This window comes from Labeo rohita, chromosome 3 (genome assembly GCF_022985175.1).
Source record: "Labeo rohita strain BAU-BD-2019 chromosome 3, IGBB_LRoh.1.0, whole genome shotgun sequence".
Lineage (NCBI taxonomy): Eukaryota > Metazoa > Chordata > Actinopteri > Cypriniformes > Cyprinidae > Labeo > Labeo rohita.
Window position 1 is genome coordinate 29180443 of NC_066871.1, and position 25614 is coordinate 29206056.

A 25614-nucleotide genomic window follows, 5' to 3' on the forward strand; every position below is an offset into this window, starting at 1 on the left:
GCAGCAGCAGTTTTCATTCCCCACTTCAGCATTAAAATATCAAAAAGAACCTCAGATCACATTTCTGTGTTTACTGCAGAATTGATAGCAATCATGCTTGCTCTTCAATGGATAGAAGAAGTTCAACCAACTCGATAAGTGATATGCACCGATTCCCTTTCATCCCTTAATAGCTTGTCCAGTGGAACATCTTTAGCAAGACAAGATTTGATATATGAAGTGATGCAGAGTTTATTTAGAGTAAGACAATCTGGACTCATTGTAGACTTCTTGTGGGTACCTTTGCATATGGGGGTGAAGGGAAATGAGGAGGCAGATATACTGGCTAAACATGCTCTAAAACATATACAAATTGAGGTGGAGGACAAAGAGGTGCATCAACGCCAAAGAACTTGATAGAAAAACAGCTTACTTTATTGACAATGTTATTCAGAAATAACATTTTATTCACTGTTTGCTAGGGCAAACAGTGTGAACCAGGTGACAATCAGCACTGCACTTCACTACACTCCAGTGATTAATCCTGCCCCACACTTCATGCTAAAAAATCGTGTTCACACAAATCATTTCAAGTGATAGAAAGATCGACTCAGTTTCCCCCTAGCTCAGCACATACAAAGTGATCATGTTCATATAAACTTTAAAACAAACACTCTTTCACAAAGACATACACACTCATACCCACACATGTACAACACAGAAGTTGATTAAAATGCAAAACACTTCTCCGTCTCCATGAAACAAGACCCCACCCTGGGGTCTCGAGAAAGAAATCACTCGTGCTGAGTCCACATCAGCGTGGGAGTCCCAGTGTTGCGTGGCTTGTCGGTGGGCTGTGGCCCTGTGTGGTGGGTGCCGCGCCGTCTGGCTCAGCGTGGTGGGGGTTTGTGGCTGGTCGCAAGACTGGCGTTGCTGCTGGGATGTGCACAGTAGTCGCGTCCGGTTGTTTGCGCAGACCTAGTGCTAGTTAAGACCCTTGTTTTGTGCTCTTAATAGCAGCTTTCTGGAACCTGCTGAGATGGTGCTGTCCTCCCTTTTGGGGTTATAGTTTGACAGCCCACTGCTGGAGCCAGGTGTTAGCTCGGTGATCGCTCCCCTTCCTAGGGTTTCCAAGTAGCGGTCTCTTTGAGCTCTTAGCCAGGTAAGTGCTGTCTCCCCTGCCTGGGATGTAGGTAGACCGCCCATTCTTTGTGGTCAGGTCAATCTTGGTTGGTTCCCCTTTCTGTTAACTCGGTGATTGCTCCCCTTCATAGGGTTTTTAAGCAGTGATCTCCCTGTGCCCCTGCCTAGATGGTGTTATCTCCCCTGCTAGGGTTATAAGTAGATGACCCACTATGATGGTCTGGGCAGTTTCTCAAGAGGGTCTACCGGACTAACTGGAGTCATGCGTGGGAACCACGGTGGGTGAGTAGGATCCCTTGTTATGTGTCTAACCATGCTATATTTCTGGGACCTGTCTTGTGTGTTTCCTTTGGTAGGTCCTCTTCGAGCACCCCCCTCTGGTCTTCGACCATGGTTATGGTCTGGTTGCCTGGATCTGCCTTCGGTATATCGATTGGGAAACTTTCAGGTCCCCACTACAGCACTACATCTAGGGCTATGGTCCTACCTCCAGGTAGGGCTGCACGATTAATCGCACGATATTGTGAGGCACGCTTAGTCAATGAAGTCGGTACTTTGATTAGTAGTAAAGCTCCATCACATGCGTAATTTATACACAGAGCCGTAAATCACTGACAAGCTACGCCAAATCGCGCTCATAATCGCACTCTCTGGGTGCTCTGAGGAGCCTTTGGCTACATTCTTGGCCCTTGTTCTCGAGGTTCTGCGGGCCTTGATAGAGCGGGGCCCATGCTTTCCATTGAGATGGTAAGCACAGGTCTGTGTGGGGTGAGAATGGCATAAGAGAATACCCGCAGCACAGCCCGAGGGCTGGGGACGCTACTGTTCTCTGTGCAGTCTTATAGAGGTGACTCCCCATCACATCTGATCTCTGTGATCTCTTCCGAGGCTTTCTTTACAGGGTGCCTAGATGCTCCCCTTTTTACGGAAAGGGTTTGCTGAGAGCTCGTCCCCCCTTGGGGGGTCAGGTGTTCCTCCCGTCTCTCGGGAGTAGAAGCCTGTCCCGATACACTATCTTCTATTTTGGTTAAATGTATCGGCTCTATGGCAGTATTATTAGACAGTCAGTTGTGCTACTGTCTGCTTGGAGCAGTATGCTCCTCTCCCTTCGAGGGTTTGCTTTGAGCATTGCCCTACCGGGCAACTAAGGTTCGCCCTTACTGCCTTCCCCTTAGGCCAAAGGAACTGATCGTCGGGATCAGATCTAGAAAAAGATCTCCATGATCAGATCTCTTCCAAGGCCTCCTTTACAGGGCGCGACGATGCTCCCCTTTCTACGGAAAGGGTTTGCTGAGAGCTCGTCCCCCCTGAGTGGATCAGGTGTTCCTCCCGTTTCTCGGGAGTAGAAGCCTGTCCCGATACACTACCTTCTATTTTGGTTAAATGTATCGGCTCTATGGCAGTATTATTAGACAGATAGCGGCGGCTACTGTCTGCTTGGTGCAGTATGCCCCCCTCCTATCGAGGGATTGCTTTGAGCATGGCCCTATCGGGCAACTAAGGTTCGCCCTTACTGCCTTCCACTCAGGCCAAAGGAACTGATCGCCGGGATCAGACCTCGTCCAAGGCTCCTTTACAGGGAGCAACGATGCTCCCCTCTCTACGGAAAGGGTTTGCTGAGAGCTCGTCCCCCCTGAGGGGATCAGGTGTTCCTCCCGTCTCTCGGGAGTAGAAGCCTGTCCCGATACACTACCTTCTATTTTGGTTAAATGTATCGGCTCTATGGCAGTATTATTAGACAGATAGTGGCGGCTACTGTCTGCTTGGTGCAGTATGCTCCCCTCCCATCGAGGGTTTGCTTTGAGCATTGCCCTATCGGGCAACTAAGGTTCGCCCTTACTGCCTTCCACTCAGGCCAAAGGAACCGATCGCCGGGATCAGATCTCGTCCAAGGCTCCTTTACAGGGCGCGACGATGCTCCCCTCTCTACAGAAAGGTTTTGCTGAGAGCTCGTCCCCCCTGAGGGGATCAGGTGTTCCTCCCGTCTCTCGGGAGTAGAAGCCTGTCCCGATACACTACCTTCTATTTTGGTTAAATGTATCGGCTCTATGGCAGTATTATTAGACAGATAGTGGCGGCTACTGTCTGCTTGGTGCAGTATGCTCCCCTCCCATCGAGGGTTTGCTTTGAGCATTGCCCTATCGGGCAACTAAGGTTCGCCCTTACTGCCTTCCACTCAGGCCAAAGGAACTGATCGCCGGGATCAGATCTCGTCCAAGGCTCCTTTACAGGGCGCGACGATGCTCCCCTCTCTACGGAAAGGGTTTGCTGAGAGCTCGTCCCCCCTTGGGGGATCAGTGGCTCCTCCTGTCTAGGGAGTAGAAGCCTGTCCCGATACACTGCCTTCCCTTTTTGGTTAAGTGTATCGGCTCTATGGCAGTTTTAATACACAGTAGCGGCAGCTACTGTCTGTTTGGCATAGTATGCTCCCCCCCTTTGAGGGTTTGCTTTGAGCATTGCCCTATTGGGCAACTGAGATTTGCCCTTACTGCCTTCCCCTTAGAGCCTTGTTATGCTGGCAATGCTTCCCTCACTCTGAGGGTCTTCTTATTTCACCGTTTCTCAATGGTACGTCTAAAAATCCATTCTTATGGTAAGGCCCACACGAACCTTTGGGCGCTTTCTCAAATCCATGTATATGGTAAGTGCGCACACGAACCTTTGGCCACTTTTCTAAGGAATGGTATGGAATGCACCGGAGTTCTGCGTCCATTCTAAAATACTTTATGGTAAGCGATTCACTCGCTATTGCCCGTACCCTTTCTCGAGATGGTTAGAACCCCGACTAGGGTCCCACTTCAGAGCATCTGCCAGGCTAAAGGAACGGTATTACGTGCGCTAGTCCCAGCGCGTGCTTTATTCAGGCTCAACCGCTTTGAGCAGGGAGTTACCACTTGCATTCTGTAATACGGCTCCTGAAGGAACCTTGCAGAGCTGCGGTAGCTCCTGGGTGACAGGCCAACCTAGGTAATCCTAGGCACTTGGCCGTATCCCCTTAAAGGAATACCTCGGTTTCCAAGCTTGAGGCTCTACCCCGGGTCCAGTGTTCTGACCCTTGCAGGTAAGTTGGGGTATGCAGCCCAGGCTCTGGCCGTAGGGGATATGTCACTGACAGCCGTCACTACATCTCAGGGGAAACTCCCTTAAAGCTTAGGGAGTTGGTACTTAGTGCTCACCTCTATGATGACAAGCACTCCCCTCAGCATGGCAGCGTGGGTATAACCGTTCCCCATAGTGCCCCCTAGAGGATGCAGTTCGAGTTCCTCGAAAGTGAACGTCTCAGGTTACGTATGTAATCTTGGTTCCCTGAGAAGGGAACGAGACACTGCGTCCTCTAGTCTCTTCGCCATGCTTCGGATGTGAGCTTCAGACGAAGAAGCGACCGTCCTGTTCTACTAGCGTCCTTTTATACTGTGGTCGCACCGGTAGTGACGTCATAGGCTGTTGCCGGCAAACTTTGTTGACGTTTTTGTATGTAGGCTTCAGACACGGGTCACGGAGATGGCGTTCCCCATAGTGCCCCCTAGAGGACGCAGTGTCTTGTTCTCTTCTCAGGGAACCAAGGTTAAATACGTAACCTGAGACGTTTCCTCTGATCCAGGTAAGTTCAATCATCTCTGTCCTCCATCAATGGGAGGGGAATGCGTTACAACCAAACCCAAATAGGCTGGACTAAAGCCAACAAAACAAAGTCCTCAGCATTCATTACAATATGGAAAGAGGAAAGAGGATGTATAAATAACAAGAATGTGCATTGGACATTGTTCATTAAACCAAGCACTACATAGAATAGGGAACAGGGTTGGGGCCATTCATGAATTGAATTGAGAATGAATGGTAAATTCCAATTCACTTCCTGGAATGGAATTGGAATTGCATGCAGCTGACAGGAAATGGAATTGGAATTGAATTGGAATGTCAGGAAACAGAATTGAAATCAAATAAATTCCACTAAATTCCACTTGAGATATTTAGGCCTGAGAGATGCAGTCTTAGCGATACCAAATTTCAGGATGATGATAATTCGATGCAATAAAAAGTGAATGAAATACATGAATGAACATGACTCATTTTTTTTGTGAGTTGAGACATATATTATGTGGTAATCATATATTGAATGTATAGTACATCCAGAAACTTAGCACCACTGTCATTCAATTATTAATTCATAATGTACAGTTCTCATTTTTATTTACTTGCATTTGATCAACTCTATTTCATACATTACTTGGTATTTGTAAAGCATCATAAATAAAGTTCAAATGTATGTCTCTAAATGCAATCACAAATAAATGCTCAGAAACAGCAATAAACGGAATTCAGTGGAATTTCCCTGAATTGAATTCCACTTCCTGTAATTCCAATTCAATTCCAACTCTGTTTCCTGTAATTGTTGTTGAATTCCAATTCCAATTCCATTTCCTTCTTTGAATTGGAATTGTTGAGTTCATTCCTGAACTGACCCCAACCCTGATAGGGAAGCATGAAACCGGAAACTGCAAAAAATGTGATCAAGCGGAAACAATAGGACATGTACTCATTAAGTGTGCGGGATATGAAAGAACAAGATTTAAATGAATTCAAGTTCTAAGTAATTTTGGAATAAATTTTTTGGCACTTCCGATTTTACTGGGAGATGGACCAATGCAATCTACAATTTATAATGAATTATTTTTAGATTTGAGAGAAACAGGATTGATTAACAGAATTTAAGGTTAAGTTTTTTTTTTTTTTTCTCTCTGTTCTTGTTTCAGGCTTCCTTACCAAAAGAACTGGGACAACGAGACAAAAGGGAGACATTTATATAATATTCAAAACAAAGTGGGCACTGAGAGAAATAGCTATGGAAGTAGAAAGGAGGACTCTATTATAACCAGACTCCGAATAGGGCACACATCCCTTAATCATTCATTATACACCATAGGCAAAAGAGAATCCGGTAACTGTGCACAGTGTGGAACACCAGAAACAGCTGAACATGTACTGACTCAGTGTACAAAGTATTACAGGGAAAGAGTGGAGTTTTCAGAATCACTAAGCAATGCAGGAATGTCTTTTCTCAGAGAAACCGGTTTGTTCCATAGAATATAGGCTTATATCAAGGTAATCATTTTTAATTTCTTTTTCTTTTATTTTTGTTACTATAAAAGGTGTGTGTTTTTTTTTTTTTTTTTGAGTTTTTGTTTTTCACTAACTCCCAATCTACGCTCCACACTCCTGTCCAGTTGGTGGCGGTAAATGCACCAGGCAGCTCGTTTGCCAACCGCCATAAAACAGTCAAAGAAGAAGAAGAAGAAGAAGAAGAGGAAGAAGAAGGTTTCCCTACCATTATGCGCTTCACACTCCTTTCCAGTAGGTGGCGGGAATGCACCTTTTCAGTCGCTCTCCCAACCGCCATTAAACTCTAGAAGAAGAAGAAAACGGAGCAGAGGGGGTCTTATTCGCAGTCCTCGTGTGATCTGTTACCGCGGCTCTGGGGATTTTAATTAACTGCTGTAATGGACGGATCCGGGGAAGAGTTCATGAAATATCGCTCACCGCTGGTGTCCCGGTATGCCAGCAAAGAGATGGCCTACAACTTCAGCGATAAGAACAAATTCTCTACATGGAGACAATTGTGGATTTACCTTGCTGAGGCCCAAAAAGTCAGTTTTTTTTTCAATAGACTGTCTGTAGATTCGTTTTGTTGGGATTGTGATTCTCTGAATGCCAAGTGTGACTCTGTCTTAAGTTTTTGACCTTGAGTGAGTGGGAGTCTCAAGTTGCCAACTTTCTTAGTCTAAAAATAGTTTGAAAGGGTGGACATGAGATTTACGTATATTTAACAATGTTTTATATTTTACAAATGGACCTGACTGTCCAAACAAAAAGTACTGTGGTTGTACCATAGTACATTGATGGTATTAGGTAGCAACGTTACTTTTAATATATATCATAATGTATGTGCCATGCTATAGAAACAACAACAACACCTTGGAGTTGTTTGTAAGTGGTGGTTAATATGTGACTCTGGACCACAAAAGCACGGGTATATAGTAGTCATCTTTTGAAGTGGTTCAAAACCTTTCATCAAAGCTGTCCTAAAATTACTGTATTTGTAGCAATAGCCAAAAATACATTGTATGGGTCAAAATAATCAATTTTTCTTTTATGCTTTTAAAGTTATGTTTTTGTTATGTTTTTTATAACTTTTGTTTTTACAACTCTTTTGTTGGACAACAGGTTTAGAAAGGCTTGTCATTGCATGTCATTATAATGGAAGATGCTCTGCATGTGTTGCTTTTTCAAATATAAGCGGGGAAGTGTTTCCTCATTTCAGCACGTGAAATAAGCAAATACCGAGAGAAATAAAACAAGGAAGTTATTTAAATGCAAAACCGAAAAACCGCAATTCACAAGCGCGTATTGAACCGTGGATGTCGTACCGAACGGTTCAATATTATATTGAGTATTGTGACATCCCTAATAGTTATAAGTGGTTGCTTTAAATATGTAACATTACCATTGTATTTTGTACATGATAGTCCAATGTACGTCTATTTATGGGTTTACTATGGAACAAGTCTAAAAAGAAACATAATATTACCATGGCAATGTGTCTAAAACTACTGCAATGCTATGATCATTTGTATTGGTGTATTTTTGTAGGTAGTATGTTTATTGTAGTAGGTTTAGTAACCCTTACATGCTATTTGTATATGCATTTTATATCTTACACCTGTTAACTGGGTCATGATATGTCTAGTGTATGTAGCTCTGTATGTGTCAGGTTAAATCTGACCCTGAACCACAAAACCAGTCATAAGGGTCAGTTTTTGAAAACTTTCCACTGATGTATGGTTTGTTGGGATAGGACAATATTTGGCAGAGATACAACTATTTGAAAATTAGTTTTTAGCAATGCATATTAATAATCAAAAATTAAGTTTTGATATATTTACAGGGAAATGACCATTAGGAAATTTACAAAATGTCTTCATTAATATCCTAATGATTTTGGCATTAAAAAAATCTGTGTGTGTCTACAGTGTATTGTTGGCTGTTGCTGCGAATATACCTGAGCTACTTATGACGTGCTTTGTGGTCCAGGGTCACATATGTCACTAAATTTCTCAAACCTGGTAAGGTCCTAGTAAGCCATTTAAAAGATAACATAAGGACTAGTATTAGAAGAAAACCCTCAAATTCAGATAACAGATATTCAGTTGCTGAGACTAACAATAGTTGACCTGATTAGAAATGGGTATAATTGAGTTTAGACCTGTGGAATTTGCTACTTTAGCTGATATGGGTAAACCGTCAAACTGTTTGTCTGCTTGATTTGTGAGAAGAAATCAAGAACTCTGTGAATTTAAGATTCTGTGATCTGTGATAAAGCTGCAAATAAAGACCACAGTCATGTTGGTTATCGCCTTAATTGAACACAGTCATGTGGTCACATGGTGGTCATTCTCTGACCTGTTGCGACAAACAGGATTCTGTTCTCTGCTCGTATGATTCATGCTCTGAAAATGAAGTTACGCTGCAGAGCTTGACTAATCTAGTCCTTGGGACACACTAAGGCACAAACAGTACTAGACGAAGCCCTGGGAAAGTGTGTGTGCATTTCCAAAATAACTAATGTAAATGTCAGGGTAACAGGAGAGTGGCTCTTGTGGGTTGACCTTTAGCCTGTCTCTGTGTATTGCTAAAGATGAAGAGAAATGCTTATTTCTTATTTATGCTTATTACTGTAACACATTTTGTAATGTTGTACTTGTAGTGTTTTTATTAAAACAAAAATTATTATAATTTTTAAAATACTAAAAAAAACAAAATCAGTTATTTATAGGCTACAAGTAATTAAAAGATAACACATTCAAATGGATATTTATTTTAAGATTGCAGTCTTCATATATTATGTCTCTACTAAAGATGAACTTTAAGCAAGAGTTAGGTGTTAAATGTAACATAAAATTAATAGAAATGAGAATACACAATTTTGCTACTTTTGCTACTTCCGTTTCATCACGGATTCAGTATATCTCTTTATCTGTGTAATATCTTCTCTGCAGGAATTGGGTCTCCCCATAACCGATGCCCAGTTGAGCGAGATGAAGGCTCACTGGGATGACATTGATTTTGGCGTAGCTGCAGTGGAAGAGAAGAAGTTGAGGCATGATGTCATGGCACATGTTCACACATTCGCTCACTGCTGTCCCACTGCTGCTCCCATCATCCACTTGGGTGCCACTTCCTGTTATGTGGGAGACAATACGGTGAGGCCAAAGTATTACCATGTCATTATTTGTTACTTTGTTTGCTATTGATTGCACTCCATGGACTTCTGGATTTCTTCCATGGACTCCTTTTCTGAGCAGAATGGATATAGAGCAGTGATCCTCTAATCTGGCTCGTAAGATCCACTTTGCTGCAGAGTTTAGCTCCAACCCTGATCAAACTCACCTACCTGTGATTTTCGAATGATCCTGAAGACACTGACGAGCACGTTCAGGTGTGTTTGATTAGGGTTAGAGTAACTCTGCAGGAAAGTTGATCTCGCTAGCCAGATTTGAGTATGTCTGATATAGAGGAAGCGCAAATTCATTTTTAGTCAATTTTATTTAAAAAAAAAAAAAATGTTGAAGATTACCTTATTAAATGTATGTGTGTGTGTGTGTTTTATCTGTAGGATCTGATAATGCTGCGTGATGGATTTGATATCCTGCTACCCAAGGTATCCTGCTACTTTCTGATATTTACCATTTCAATTAAAACTAATGATGCTTGTGAATGTGCTTAGAAGTGCCATTTTGTATTGTATTAAAGATATAGTTCACCCAAAAATGAAAATTCTGTCATTAATTGCTCACTCTCATGTCGTTCCAAACCTGTAAGAACTTTGTTCATCTTCAGAACACAAATTAAGATATTGTTGATGAAATCCAAGAACTTTGACTCTGCATAGACAGCAACACAACTACCACATTCAAGGCCCAGAAAAGTAGTAAAGACATTGTTAAAATAATCCATGTGACATCAGTGGTTCAACCTTAATGTTTTGAAGCTACGAGAATACTTTTTGTGCACAAAAAAAACAACAACTTTATTCAGCAGTTTCTTCTCTTCTGTGGCAGTCTTTGACGTGCGTTCACCAGAGTAACACAATGTATGCGTGTGGTACTGCCGACCCAGGAGACGACGTTTTGATGTATAACGGCCATCATTGTTGTTTTTTTCTTTGCAAACAAAAAGTATTCTCGTTGCTTTATATCAAACAATTGAACCACTGATGTCACATGGAATATTTTAACAGTGTCTTTACTACCTTTCTGGGCCTTGAATGTGTCAGTTGCATTGCTTTCTATGCAGGGTCAAAAAGCTCTCGGATTTCATCAAAATTATCTTAATTTGTGTTCCAAAGATGAACAAAGGTCTTAAGGGTTTGGATTCTAGTCCTCCATCAGTGTTATTTTGGTATAATTTAAATATAATAATAGCTTTTATTAGTATTTTCAGTTTTTAATACTTTGTCTTAATTTAAATTTTGTATTTGTTTTTAATATTACTGTTTAAGTTTCATGTTTATTTCAGTTTTTTAGTTCAGTTTTATTTTATTTTCAGTGCATGATTCCCATCCACCGCAGTAAACATTCTCTTTCTGTCTCTCTTATAGTTGGCTCGTGTCATAGACAGGCTGGCTAAATTTGCAGAGGAATATGCTGAACTGCCGACTTTAGGCTTCACTCATTATCAGTGAGTTTAATGCATGTAGCAGACCTCACAAACAAATAGTTAGGTATTATAGCATGTTTGGAGTTTGCATGTAAAATGAACTTTTCTACCATCTTTTTTTCTTCCTCCTTGTCTTCTATTCATTTATGATTTGTCCATGTCAACTCTGACAAATCCCACTCACCCTTCAAAATTCACTTACAGTCATGTGAAAAAGTTTGGACACCCTATTAAATTTTATGGTTTTCTGTATCAGGACATAATAAAAAATTATCTGGTCCTTGGCAGGTCTTAAAATTTGGAAAATAAATTCTCAGATAAACATCATCACATGGCATATCACACAGTGTCATTATTTATTTAAGAAAAATACAGCTAAGAGGGAAAGGCCATGTGTGACAAAGTTAGGACACCCTATGAGTCAACTGCCTGTAGCAGCAATAACTTGCAGCATTCATTTGCTGTGTGACTTTATCAGTCTCTCACATTGTTCTGGAGGAATTTGGACCACTCTTCTTTTCAACGTTGCTCCAGTTTATTGAGATTTGTGGGCATTTGCGTATGTAGCTCTCACCACAGCATTTGAGTCAGGATGAGCTCTGGACTTTGACTGGGCTATTGCAACACCTTAATTCTGTTCTTTTCAGCCATTCTGTTGTAGATTTTCCGGTGTGTTTGGGATCATTGTCCTGTTGCATGACCCAATTTTGGCCCAACATTAGATGTCGGACAAATGCCTTCACATTTGACTCTAGAACACTTTGACATACAGAGGAGTTCATGGCCAACTCAATGACTGTGAGGTGCCCAGGTCCTGTGGCTACAAAACAAGCCCAAAATGACCAGCCCTCCTCCAGCATGTTTGTCTTTTGATATGAGGTGTTTGTGCTGATATGCTCTTTAGGTTTTTACCAAACTTGGTGCTGTGCATTATGGCCAAACATCTCCACGTCGGTCTCGTCTGTTTAAAGGACATTATTCTAGAAGACTTGTTTTGTTCAGATGCAACTTTGCAGACCTAAACTGTGCTGCATTGTTTTTTTTTTTTATATAGAAGATGCTTTCTTCTGCCAAGCCTTCCAAACATGCCATTTTTGTCCCATATTTTTCTAATGATATTGTCATGAACTTTATCATTTAACATGTGAACTGAGGCCTGTAGAGTCTGAGGTGTAGTTCTTGGGTTGTCTGCCATTTCTCTGAGCTTTACACGGTCTGATCTTGGGGTGAATTTTCTGGGACGTCCACTCCTGGAAGGAGAGGTGTCTGTTTTAAATGTCTTCCACCTGTGAATAACATCAAATAGTTGATTTGCTGATGTCTTTCCTCCTTGGCATTGTGTTAACACACACCTGAAGACTCCAGACCAGCAAACTGCCAAAGCTTATGCTTTTATAGAGGTGCTCAGACTTGCTGATGATCGGTTAATCAAAGGTATTTGATTAGCAGTGCTTGTCTGTTATTTACCCTCTTAAATCCAATGTTAACAGTAAGAATGTCCTAACTTTGTCACACATGGCTTTTCCATTTTGGCTTTATTTTTGTTCAGTAAATAATGACACGGTGCAATTTGTCATGTGTTGTTGTTCATCTGAGGTTTTATTTTCGAAATTTTAAGAGCGGCCAAGGACCAGTTTTGTTTTAATGATGTCCTGATACGGAAAACCATGGAATTCAATAGTGTGTCCTAACTTTTTCCCATGACTGTATGTTGTAACATGCACAACATTATATTCCATACTGATTTTGCATTCTACATTTTAAAACAACAATATTAGGCTGGTTTTGAGTTTATTGTTCTTCTCCTCATCCCCATCTTTTTGTCAGACCAGCTCAGCTGACTACAGTGGGGAAGCGTGCTTGTCTGTGGCTGCAGGATCTGGTCATGGACATGCGTAATCTTCAGCGTGCAAGAGACGACCTGCGATTCCGGGGCGTCAAAGGAACCACAGGCACTCAGGCCAGCTTCCTGCAGCTCTTTGATGGGGATCATGAGAAGGTGAATGCAGCTGCATGAAAATCAACGGCTGGCTCTGTGATTTATATGCCTCAGCACTGGCTTGCTTCATACTTAGTGTGTACTGTGTCTTCAGCATAAAAACTATATACACTACCGTACAAAAGCGGTAAGTACAGTATTATTTCACTATATAATATGAGTTAATTCATGTATTCAGCAAGATTGCATAAAATTGTTTAGAAGTGACAGTAAACACTTTTATATTGCTACAAAGAATCTGTTTTGAATGGATACTGTTTATGTGAACTTTGTTCATGAAAAATATTACTTCATAATGTTACTAATTTAACTCTACTTTTTGGATCAAATACATGCAGTCTTGATGAGTATAACACTTTTTTTCATGAGTATTAAAAAATGACTGACCTCAATCTTTGTATCCTGAATGTCAATAACATCATATCGTTGTGGTTTACTCTGTGGTTGAAATAACATTATCAGTTTTGACTGTTTTCTCTGTTAGGTGGAGGAGTTGGATAGGAAGGTCACTGAGAAGGCTGGATTTAAAAAGTACGCTTTTGTTATTTGCTTTCTAAATTTGTTTACTAAAAGCTTCAGATATCTTCTAAATGGTTCATGTTATTCAGTAGTGTGTTGTTGGCTGGAATCTTACATTGTACATGATTTTATGTGCACATGGTTAATCAATTCCTCTTTTTTCATACCAGATCATACCTGGTGACGGGTCAAACATACAGTCGTAAGGTGGATATCGACACACTCTGTGTGTTGGCCAGCCTCGGAGCCACCGTACATAAGGTCAGACACGAATAATGACCCTAGATCAGCTTTATGCATTTGTAAACAAGCTGCTGTAACAGTCTACAGCGGTCACAGAACAGCAACTAACATAATTTGTTTGATTAGAAAACCTCCTTTTCTCAATCATGATTTTCTTCATGTTTTTTTGTGTGGTTGTAGATTTGCACTGATATCCGTCTGTTGGCTAATCAGAAAGAGATTGAGGAGCCGTTTGAGAAAGAGCAGATTGGTGAGTTTGTATGTGAGACAGAATTTAATATAATCATATATGAAATCAACCTTTGATGTGTCATGTTTGTCTGTGGCTGTAGGTTCAAGTGCCATGCCGTACAAGAGAAACCCCATGCGTGCGGAGCGCTGCTGTAGTCTTGCTCGCCACCTGATGGCGCTGGTGTCAGACCCTCTGCAGACAGCAGCAGTGCAGTGGCTGGAAAGAACCCTGGACGACAGCGCTAACAGGCACTATTATGAAATCTGTTGACTGACCATATGATGTAGCACTGCATCGATTTGACTCTGTGAAGATGTAACTTTAGAGGATTTTCTTTTTGCGTGTATTCAGGAGGATCTCATTGCCTGAGTCCTTCCTCACAGCGGACATCATCCTCAGCACTCTGCAGAACATCACTGAAGGGCTGGTGGTGTATCCTAAGGTGTGTATGCTCTCAGCAAACATCTCATTTCAGCAAATGTTTTAAAATTTTGGGGCAATTATTCCTTTATTTTAATCAAATTAACTATATGAACTACAGTACTTTTTTAAAAACTTTTTATAGGTGATTGAGAGGCATATCCGTTATGAGCTGCCCTTTATGGCTACTGAAAACATCATCATGGCCATGGTAAAGGCTGGAGGAAACAGACAGGTAATTAATGAATATCATCTTGTAATTAGAATTTGCTTTGGCAAATCAGCCCATGATGTTACATACATAGTAAATATTTTTCTGTAAGCACAACAGACTTTCATGCATGAAAGAAGCTGATTTTTATTGTGCTTATGTTTGAAAAATGATGTTTTTGTCTGTACTGAAAACACATTCAGGACTGCCATGAGAAGATTCGGGTGTTGTCCCAGCAAGCTGCGGCTGTAGTAAAACAGGAAGGTGGTGATAATGACCTAATTGATCGGGTTAAGGCTGATCCATATTTCACCCCCATACTTGGACAGCTGGACGCCTTACTGGACCCCAAAACCTTTATTGGCCGAGCCCCACAACAGGTACACTACTAATACTAAATGCTACTTATATTTTCACAAAATGTATGTTTTTATGAATGATGTGAGCTGTAATGCCTTTCCACTTTCTCTTTGTCTCAGGTTAGGAGGTTTTTGGCTGAGGAGGTCAGGCCTGTTCTAGAGCCATACAAAAGTAAAATGGATGTGAAGATTGAACTAGAGCTCTGAAACAAACATACAGTTGAAGTCAAAAGTTTTCATACACCTTGCAGAATCTGTAAAATGTAAATTATTTTTACCAAAATAAGAGGGATCATACAAAATGCATGTTATTTTTTTATTTAGTACTAACCTGGATAAGACATTTCACATAGAAGACATTTACATATAGTCCACAAGAGAAAATATTAGTAATGATTTAGTGATAGTTGTTCATGAGTCCCTTGTTTGTCCTGAACATTTAAACTGCCTGCTGTTCAGAAAAATCCTACAGGTCCCACAAATTCTTTAGTTTTTCATCATTTTTGTGTATTTGAACCCTTTCTAACAATGATTGTATGATTTTTGAGATCCATCTTTTAACACTGAGGACAACTGAGAGACTCATATGCAACTATTACAGAAGTTTCAAACGCACACTGATGCACCAGAAGGAAAAACGATGCCGAAGAGCCGGGGGTGGAAAGTTTTTGAATTTGATCAGGGTAAATATAACTTATTTTGTATTCTTGGAAGCATGCTAGTATCTTTTGTAGCTTCTGAGCAAAATAAGGAAAAATGTACACATATTCTTCCAGTTCAAAAGTTTACACCCAAAGTTTAATGCATCGTTTTTCCTTCTGAAGCATCAGTGACTGTTTCAATCTTCTGTAATAGTTGCATATGAGTCCCTCAGTTGTCCTCAGTGTGGAAAAAAAAAAATTGATCTCCTGAAAGGGTTCAAATACACAAAAATGCTGAAAAACCAAAGAATTTGTGGGACCTAAAGGATTTTTCTGAAGAACAGCAGGCAGTTTAACTGTTCATGAACAATTATCATTAAATTACTTCAATAATTACTATTTTCTTTTGTGGACTATATGTAAATATATTTTATGTGAAATACCTCATTCAGGTCAGTACTAAAAAAAAAAAAACAAACAAACATGAATTTTACATGATCTCTCTTATTTTGGTAAAATAATTAACATTTTGAGGATTTTCTAGGGTTTATGTGAACTTTTGACTCAAAGTGTCTGACTACTAATGTCAGAACAGTATTACAATAAATAATGTTAAATTCTTTCTGTGCTCTTTTCTGTGGCATTTTGACAGTTAAATCGCTTAAGTCAGATGTATAGTAATTTTAATGTGTAAACCTTGATGAATTTTTCAGAATATGGGTGTATTCAATTTAGGTTAAATTTGTCTGAAGTGTATTATGTAACGTTTAACCATTAAATGTTTCTGTATTGTCAGACATACATATATTTGAAAGGCTAGGAGGGAGGGAAGGGGTAATAGGCCTAATTACCCTTTAAAAGCAACATGGCAGCATTTGGGGAAAACAAGAAAGAGAAGACTACTGACTTTAAGGTAAATGTAACTAAAACTTTTCAGTCCTTACTAAAAAAAAAATAAAACAGCTGAAACCAGTCAAAGCTGGTCACAGCTGGTTAAGGTGGCTGGTTTTAGAGGGTATTTGACTACTTTTAGCCATTCAGGCTAGGCTTAGTTCATCAGCATAAGCTGGTTTGAGCTATTTTTCAACAGAAATCTGTCATATTTTAAGAAGAAAAAAAGCTTCTACTGATAACAGTGTTCATGTTAAAAATGAGTACCATAACTTAATACCATAGTATTTGAATGACTACCATTTTATGTGGTATTTGAAAGGTAATTCAGAGAATATTGACTGATATTAGCATGTATGTACCCAGGATATAGAAACTGTACAACTATGATTAATTTCGTAGTTTTCTGAGGTATTGTAATCACATATTCATATGATGTTAGGCTAAATAAATAAGTATTTGTAAGTAATATTTTTCTAAATAAAGATTTCTGCATTACTGTGGCAAATTAATGGCTTAACTGGCTGTGATAAAACTAATGAGGGAGGCACCAACAGATCCACTTATGTGTTGGTGATATGGTGTAGTCATGGCACAATAATTCATCAGGTGGGGGTCAAATGGTACAAAACGGAGGAAAAGAGTGTAAGTTTGTGTAAGCACACACGTCCACATGACTCGTGGTAGTCCTATAGTTATAAATCGATGCTGGTGCAAAGTCCAGTCACATGTTGCACTTCCTGTCAGCGTGAACGTGTCTGGCGATTCTTTGATTTCACTCATTAAAACAAGTATTTATACCCGCTCGCCGGATGTTTTAATGCACCACACCATTCCTTGTAAACTTTAGAGACTGTTGTGCATGAAAACCAGGAATCATCCCATGGTGAGAGAGTCAAAGATCATATTTCGTCTCTATTTTGACGTTTGTCTTGAGCAGTTGACCATATCTGCATGTATTTATGCAGCGGGTTTATTATATGTTTGTATTAACAAGCAGGTGTACTGTTTCTGAGTGCTATACATCACTATCTGAAAGAAGGAAATGCAGGTGTGTGTGATATGATGTGAATTCTGGAAACACGTACAACACACAAGCAGCGTTGTCCATCAGCGGTAAGTCTCAGAGGTTGTCATTTGCCCTTTGCAATCCTAATATATTGAATATGTAATGCTACCGTTCAAAAGTTTGGAGTCGTTAAACATTTTTTGAAAAAGATCTCTTATTGGCCTAATAATAATTTATTTGATCTAAAATACAGTAAAATAGTAATTAAAAGTTTAAATGTATTTAAAGTTTTCATTTTAAAATGTAATTTATTCAATTGTTAGCAAAATGAAGTGTCACATTCTTCAGAAAGAACTTTCAGCCTGCTAAACTTTTTTTAAACGCCATTTTTTTACGCATTCTTGAATGAAAGTATAAAAAAATCTTACTGACCCGAAACTTTTGAACGGTATTGTCTGTTTCATTTAGCTTATTTCGTTTACTCTTTATTCAGAGTTAAGATTTGTTATCACTCTTCTTTTACTTTAACCTTTATTTTCTTAGACTGAACACTTTTTAAACCTTTAAAATTATTCTTTGCTGTAATTATTAAGATTCAGTATCCACAGCAGCTAGCATGCTAAAATGACATAAGTGGTGATTGTGATATTTTGGTCATCTTTCCTCTCTCTGTCATCTTTTGCATGTCTAATGTTTATTTGCAGATATTTCAATCCGTTTAGTAAGCTCACAGAAAGTGCTCCAAAATAGTCCGAAATAGATGTTTGGATCTTTTGACATACAGTATGGTTGTGAGTTTGACATCTCAGTGTAAGTATAAGAAATTGTCTAGTCTTCGCAAACCGTTTGCATTGGCATTCTGGGTTTAGATTTTATAATTAATTGTCATGAAAACTGTTTTACATGATTTAAAACATCTGTTCTTTGGTGGTAGGAACCAAAGCGTAAACTTGAATGTCATTCTACTCTGCTGGTCTGAGAAAATAATACATGGGAAATGGATAGTAATATTAATTCCCAGTGAAGCAGTAAACCATAAACCCAATATCTGCATACCAGTCTTTGCAGTTTGAAGGAAAACTGGCAGATGAACAACTTCAAAAAAGCTGAAAAGGAATTTGGTTTTGAGGCTTTAACGGTCAAAAAAAGTATGATTCTTTTTCATTTTCTGTTCTTTAATAAATAATAAAATACATGTTGACTTTTAACACCACTGTAACCAGGACAGGTGTGTGGAGAAAAATGTGACACTCCCTTTAAGCACAATGTGATAACTTATATTGGTGGGGTTGTAAAAATCTAAGCAGATACTTGCTAACTCTGTTTATCTAGAGTCGAGTTCTGATTCATAGGTTCCGTACGTATAATACATAGGCCTGGTTTTAAAGATAGGGCTTAGACTAAGCCAGGATTAGGCCATAGTTCAATTAAGCATTTAAGTAATTTATAAACGTACCTTAGGAAAAAAATTATGCCACTGATATATTTTAAGATCTGTCAGTGTAGGGAATTTTTCAGGCACTGAAATATGTGACCATGGACCATAAAAAAAATAAGGGTCAATTTTTGAAAATTAAGATTTACACATTGTCTCAAAGCTGAATAAATAAGCTTTCTATTCTTGTATGTTTTTAGGCAATATTTGGCCGAGATACAACTATTTGAAAATCTGGAATCAGAGGGTGCAAAAAAAAAAAACAAAAGAAATGCAATGCGTATTACTAGTCAAAAAATAAGTTTTAAAATATACAGTACTGTGCAAAAGTGTGTTTAATATATACAGTACAAGTGCAAATAGGGCAAAAGCGGCTTTAAATCAAAGGATGGTCACATCAAATGCTTATTTATTTTAGTTAATAAAAGTTCATTGATAAAGTTTTTTCTGTTTCTTAAGACAGACTGGATTGAATGATGGAGAGATCAGATCTCTGTTTGCACAAGGAGTCTGACAACAGCCTGTGCTCCATACAAAAATCTCACTGGATTATTATAATTAATGGCAAAATGAATGTTTAGAAATGTAAACTGATATTTCCTACTGACACACTACAGCAAAAGACTGACTTCAACTGACTTTAAACCATGTTTAGCTGATGAAAATACTAGTGGCCTAAGACTTTTGCACAGTTCTGTATTTATGGTGGGAAATTTACCAAATATCTTCATGGAACATGATCTTTACTTAATATCCTACTGATTTTGGCATTAAAGGAAAATGTATCATTTTGACCCATACAATGTATTGTTGGCTATTGCTACAAATATACCTGTGCTACTTAAGACTGGTTTTGTGGTCCAGGGTTGCATATTTGTTAGGTCACAATGGAGTTTATACATGCTAATAAATGTGTTTATTTATAAGGAGACGCTTGGTCTTTCTACAGGTGATCTGATTGGTCCATCATGTGGATGTGGGCATTACTTCCTGTCACCCTGGCAGTGTTTGGGACTATTGGGATGTGGGCTGTGTGAGTATTACTTCTCTTACTCTTTTCAATATCCGCTTTTGTTTTTATATATTTGACACATTCTGCATTGGTTTGTGTGCAGGTATGCCATAGCAGTGTCCAATAACACTGTTAATATAACTGAAGAATTCCCTTTCATCAGGTATGTACCTTAGCGCAATGCATAATTTTTAAAAAAGTGTGTTCAGTGTTTTTTTTTTTTTTTTTTTTTTTTTCAAAGGATTTACATAATTCTGTCATACCCATAATCATAAACCTAAACTGAGTTGAATTGAACCTCACTGTTAATCAGAACAAATTGTTCTGAATTTGCAAATATCGTTCCTGAATTGAAATCAATTTGCTGTAATAAGGGATCATTAATGGAGCTAACCTTCCTTGAGAAGTATTTACTTTTGACTTATTAACGTAAGCATCATTTGACTAAATGTGTGTCTCTACACTCTCAAAAATGCTGGGTTAAAAACAACCCAACTTGGGTTATTTGGCAACCCAGGAAAATATTGGACAGAATATCTGGGTTATTTTGACTCAGCTGGTTGGGTTAAATGTTTTTACCATTTTATTTAAGTCAGCTATTGTTTACAAATGATTATATTGCTGGTTTAAAATGGACTGGAACTTATAGAATCTCACACAGAATTACTAGAGGCAACAGCAATAATCAAAAGATGAACATTTATTATTATGCAAGAACGCCCATAGACAAAAATATAAGACAAATTTAATTTATTTGGGTGAATACAGCATAGTTTGCAATAATACAACATTTAAACTCGTTTAACAAGCATTTTAGACATAAAAATGTAGCACTTAAAAGTAGAATTTTAATTTTAGTGTATTCAGTTGTTCTCTGTAGTTGCTTTTTACCAAAATAGCGCAAAATCTCATGAAGAAATGTGAGCCAGTGTTCATCGGCAACTACGAACTTCGGACCACAGCCTCGCATTTCACTCGTAGCTGAAAGATGCCTGACTCCAAAACCTGCCCATAAACAAACCGTACTGACATTAGAAACATATTTTAAGATAAAACTCGGTACAATAATGAATAAAATCAATTTATTTTATGCAAGGCAAAAGGCGTTTTCATCCTGTGAAACAACCGCTGCTAACTGACATCTCGTCCTTATGTTGCGTTGCGTATAATAATACAATTTACAGCACAGTAAAGACTTCATAAATTAGATAAAATGTATACGAACCTTTATTTCACTGAAGAAGTGTAAATTGGCGGTATCTCCTGTAGGGGACTCAAAAAGCCCATGCTCTAACTGACTGTGACTCAGCAGCTGGGTTGTTTCGTCAGAGACGGGCTCAACCCAGGGTTTGAGTAGAAAAAATAACCCAACTTAGAATGACCCAGCAACTTAGTTACAGAAAAACTGAGGTAGAAAAATATAAAAAAAAAAATAACCCAAGGGACTGAACCCAGGATTTGGGTTAAAAAAAAATAACCCAGCGTTTTTTAGAGTGTAAGCTGTTTCAGAGCTAGAAATGCATGAATGGGTGTGAACGAGACTGAAAATCCATGAATATTGTTTCCTCCAGCACATGTGGCTCATACAACCCCCAGAGCTGCCTGTTTTCTCAGATCTGCAACATATGCTGTGTGTTGGGTGAGTCCTTTCATCCCATTTTGGAAAATCACCTGACTGTACTGTACCTTCTGCGTGACCTCTTTTTCTTTCCATAGCTTTGTGGATTGTAACAATCAGATTTCAGCAGATCCGTGATTTGGGTTGTGCATCTAATTTAAACACAGTCGGTTTGGTGCTCGGCTTCGTCTCTAGCATTGGGATTTCCATTCTAGGAAACTTCCAGGTAAAGTATATAGCTAACAGAAGTTACTTGATTACTTGCAAAATTGTGCTTATGTGTGGTTGCTTTTGTATTATCAGCAATCCGTAGTGAAGGTGGTTCATCTGCTTGGAGCGCTCTTAGCCTTTGCCCTGGGTTTGGCTTATTTCTGGGTCCAAACGTGGCTTTCGTACTACAGCCCGCCATCACATGATCGCAAGTGGGTGGTGGCGGCGCGCGTCATCTTCTGCAGCCTGTGTACTTGTTTGCTCATCTGCAGTATCCTTCAGCTCTAAAAGATAATAAGAAATGAATGCATTTTCACTTTATATTATTGTAAGTAGTAATTTTGTTGTCCTTGACCCTCTGTCTTCTCAGTGTTGGTTCTCTATGGCGCAGGGTTTCGCTCTGAATCTGCCATATGCGAATGGGCGCTGGTCATGTGTTTTTTTGCACTCTTTGCAATTTTTGCAGCGGAGTTCAGACACGTTGACTGCCACAAGTTCACTGTACAGAAAAAGCAAAGAATAAACAGCAGTGATGCGAATGGTGTGTGGACGATACAGGAGATTCACTGAGGGACAACTGGCAAGTTGTGGCTGTGGTAATCGAACAGATGCATACAAGTTAAACTCACCATACACTGTGGACACAACAATGGACCAAAATGTGCACAAATACACACATAATGCAAAACACTCCCAGTTTAAAGCACATTCGGGGGGTACTGTTCGAATCCACATTTTGCAGAAATGAATACTGAATTCATGGACATTGTTTACATGATGTTTATGTACCTTCAGATGTTTTATCAGTGTAGTATTCAGGCTATTTCATTAGCCTACAACAAACAACCTCAGTCTGGTTCTTTGTATTCTTAAAGACTTAGTTTGCATAATGTTATTAAATTTGTTCTATTATAAAAATATTTATTTTTTATCTGACCATTATCAAAACAAGCTATTGAATATGAATAAATGTAACTATTAACAGTTGCTGGGTTACAGTCTACAATGTGTACACGATGGTATTGCTTTAACATCAGTAATTCGGTAATAGTAGTCCTACATTTTAACTAGATCGACAAAACTAGCTGCTATAAGACTGAGTTGTGAACTGATTTGTCAGATGCGATAGGATTTTCCATCTAGTTTTATTGTCCATCAAATTAAAATAAGTCTAAGTAGCATATTTATGACCCTGGACCACAAAACCAGTCTAAAGTAGCACAGGTATATTTGTAGCAATAGCCAACAATACATTGTATGGGTCAAAATTATCATTTTTTTTTTTTAATGCCAAAAATTAGGATATTAAGTATCATGTTTCATGAAGATATTTTGTAAATTTCCTGCCTTAAATATATCAAAACTTACTTTTTGATTAGTAATATACAATGCTAAGAACTTCATTTGGACAAAGTTAAAGCTTAATTTCTTAATATTTTGATTTTTTTTGTACCCTCAGATTCCAGATTTTCAAATAGTTGCATCTTGGCCAAAAAACAAACCAGACATCAATGGAAAGCTTATTTATTTACTTATGACTAGCTTTGTGGTCCAGGGTCACATTTATTATTTAGACAATGAATAGCGTAACTTGATCTCCTATTTGAAGTTGATGTTCGTAGCACAACAGTTTAAAGGGCGAATTATGCCTCATAACAGCATTATAAACGGCTTTTCTGACGGTGATGGAGACCGAGATGGCAGGAAGCACACCCTGTTTATTTTATTTATTTTACATTAGTTTTATTTATTTTACAAAATTAATTTGACCTTTTTTCCTTGTTATTATGATGTTTTTTTTATGCCCATGGGTTGAAGCGACCCCAGTAACATGATATTTAGCCCCTGGAAGGTGTCTCTCACATTGTCCCACATTAAAATAGTGTAGATTAGTGTACAATGTTTTATTCATTTACCATATTAAATATTGGGGGCATCCAAGTTATTTGACACATTTTGTTTTAAAAAAAAAAACTGTCCCTGTAATTGGTTACTTTTATAGGTCATTCTATAATTAGAGGTACATTTAGAACTTGACAATGTGAATAATTTTTTCTTGTGAATTTTTTTTTTTTTTGTCCTAAAAACCCCAACATGACCTTTAGCTCCTTTGAAACAATCTATACTGTATAAAGTGCTATAGAAATATAGGTGATCTGTAGGAATATGTGCAAAAAATACCATCTATGTTTGCTACTGTCCACCATGTTACCTTTACTGGGTAACACAGTTGATGGGTAACTTAGTTGACATTTTTTTGTGTGTTTTAAGGCCTATATTAAACATGGAAGCCTAGAACTACTGAGCATATGGTATGTTTAGAAATATATTTTCATAAACAAAACGTAAGTTTTATTAAACTGTCTTGTTAAAATTTGCAGCAGTAACACTGTTGACAGTTCATTAATCCACTCTTGACACAGGTTTGCTAGTTTACCAATATTAGGAGAAAGAGAGAGAACATAACTTCTAGTGTTTCATCTATGTGCTTCTAGAGGAAATATCATACTGTGCAAATTATGCTAGAATGGGACAAACAATTCCTTTCTGAGGGGGGTTTTTCTAGTGGGTAACTTAGTTCACAATGGTTTTTGGACACAAATAAAACAAGTTATATCACAATAAACACTTATCATTTTTGAAGCGCACACCCAAATGTCTTGATAACCTAATCTAACTGAAGGCAAAACTATGAAATGAACTGATATTTGAGATCATTTTCATGCTTAAATGCAGAGTAGAATGAGCAACTGTACAAAATCGGACAGCTGAATACCAGGGTTGTATATGATATCATTTTTGAACAAAATTCATTTTCAACATATAGTAGTGTGATTGGGAAAAATATAATTGTGTACTAGAAAATTAAGCATCAGGGCTTTATATTGACGTAAAATATATTAAAAATATACTTCACGGACATGAGACGTACCCACAATTATGGAATGACCCTTATAATGATGTAACTCAGTTACTATTTGTGAGAAGTAACTAGTAACTATAACTAATTACTGTTTTAAGTAAAGTTTATTTTGCAGCAGTAATAAACACAGCTATTAAGTAACTGAAGCACGTAATTAAAGTGAGTTTACACAAAGGAGACACCAGGGGGAGCGCTGAACCTGAGATTATCTTATATTTTCATTAGCGTTCAGTTCACAGGTAACTGTATATTGCGTTTTAGAAATGTTTAGTGTAAAAGCCACACCCTAATAGTAAATAATGTACAACTGAAACATATTTATTACTCTTTACTCATAGAATAACTGACCAGGCTGGGCTGTTTTCACGTGCATGCCAATCCAGTAAGCCTGCAAATTTGGACACAACAGAGTCGGACATGATTTTCAGATGGGAAACGGCAGTAGAGAGCAGTCTGTGCGTCTCACGATGACATTCTTTCACATACGCATTGCTCTCAATGGGTGGGGAAAAAACAGAGAGAACACAAAAAGAGAGAGGGACACGAGGGGGCAAATGAAAGAACGTAAAGGCACATTGAAAAGTCCTGGGAATCTGTTATTTCCTTCTCTTTTCTATTTTAATATCCTTTCATGATCAGTGTTTTTCTAAAATCTGAGCAATCTTCTTTGGATATCTGCTTGTTTTGGTTTGGGGGTTTTTTTAGGGAGAGGGTCAGCTGAGTAATGCTGTCATCTAAACACTGACATACTCGCCATGAAAGCTTTGATATATGATTTGTTTTGCTATCTTTCTATCTGTTTTGTTGGTATTAATAATTCAAGTTTGACCTGACAAGATATATTCAAAAGATAACAGATAATACAATCAAATTTGACAACGTGACCGCTGCTTTGCTCCCAGAAAGTGTCCCGGACTGCCATCCTTATCCACCATGAAATTCACACATGGCAGCACTGTGACCTTTTAACAGACTTGAACAGACATTTAATACAGAGGCAAAGCCAAAGGGCTCTGGTGTTAGATATGGGGTAAATGCTGTGTTTGGCTAAAGGGC

General features: G+C 38.6%; 2 protein-coding genes across 5 annotated transcripts; both read left to right on the plus strand.

Annotated features, from left to right (window-relative positions):
- Nucleotides 1-6514: 6514 nt before the first annotated feature.
- On the plus strand, nucleotides 6515-16052 carry LOC127160133 (adenylosuccinate lyase). The gene is made up of 13 exons (XM_051102786.1): nucleotides 6515-6767; nucleotides 9177-9380; nucleotides 9794-9838; nucleotides 10778-10857; nucleotides 12664-12835; nucleotides 13320-13366; nucleotides 13525-13615; nucleotides 13778-13847; nucleotides 13930-14077; nucleotides 14181-14271; nucleotides 14395-14484; nucleotides 14664-14840; nucleotides 14940-16052. The coding sequence occupies exons 1-13, from the start codon at nucleotides 6621-6623 to the stop codon at nucleotides 15024-15026; spliced, it is 1449 nt and encodes a 482-aa protein (XP_050958743.1). The 5' UTR covers nucleotides 6515-6620; the 3' UTR covers nucleotides 15027-16052.
- Nucleotides 16053-16225: 173 nt separating this feature from the next.
- tmem150b (transmembrane protein 150B) lies at nucleotides 16226-24204 on the plus strand. Of its 4 annotated transcripts, none has more exons than XM_051102808.1 (8): nucleotides 16226-17237; nucleotides 17352-18508; nucleotides 19745-19828; nucleotides 19911-19970; nucleotides 21379-21446; nucleotides 21524-21651; nucleotides 21729-21906; nucleotides 22006-24204. In XM_051102808.1, the coding sequence occupies exons 3-8, from the start codon at nucleotides 19764-19766 to the stop codon at nucleotides 22203-22205; spliced, it is 699 nt and encodes a 232-aa protein (XP_050958765.1). In that variant the 5' UTR covers nucleotides 16226-17237; nucleotides 17352-18508; nucleotides 19745-19763; the 3' UTR covers nucleotides 22206-24204. The 4 variants fall into 4 exon arrangements, with proteins under 4 accessions (XP_050958765.1, XP_050958772.1, XP_050958777.1 ...); XM_051102815.1 differs by having other exon boundaries at nucleotides 17352-18170; XM_051102820.1 differs by having other exon boundaries at nucleotides 17352-17467.
- The last annotated feature ends 1410 nt before the right edge of the window (nucleotides 24205-25614 follow it).

Bases quoted from the DNA above. Each gene is read 5' to 3' on its own strand.
- tmem150b (XM_051102808.1), top strand. From the start codon at position 19,764: ATGTGGATGTGGGCATTACTTCCTGTCACCCTGGCAGTGTTTGGGACT. The intron at 21,652-21,728 runs GTAAAGTATATA...TTGTATTATCAG, and splicing joins CCATTCTAGGAAACTTCCAG to CAATCCGTAGTGAAGGTGGT. The intron at 21,907-22,005 runs GTATCCTTCAGC...CTGTCTTCTCAG, and splicing joins TACTTGTTTGCTCATCTGCA to TGTTGGTTCTCTATGGCGCA.
- LOC127160133 (XM_051102786.1), top strand. From the start codon at position 6,621: ATGGACGGATCCGGGGAAGAGTTCATGAAATATCGCTCACCGCTGGTG. The intron at 9,839-10,777 runs GTATCCTGCTAC...TCTCTCTTATAG, and splicing joins TTGATATCCTGCTACCCAAG to TTGGCTCGTGTCATAGACAG. The intron at 14,078-14,180 runs GCACTATTATGA...GCGTGTATTCAG, and splicing joins CTGGACGACAGCGCTAACAG to GAGGATCTCATTGCCTGAGT.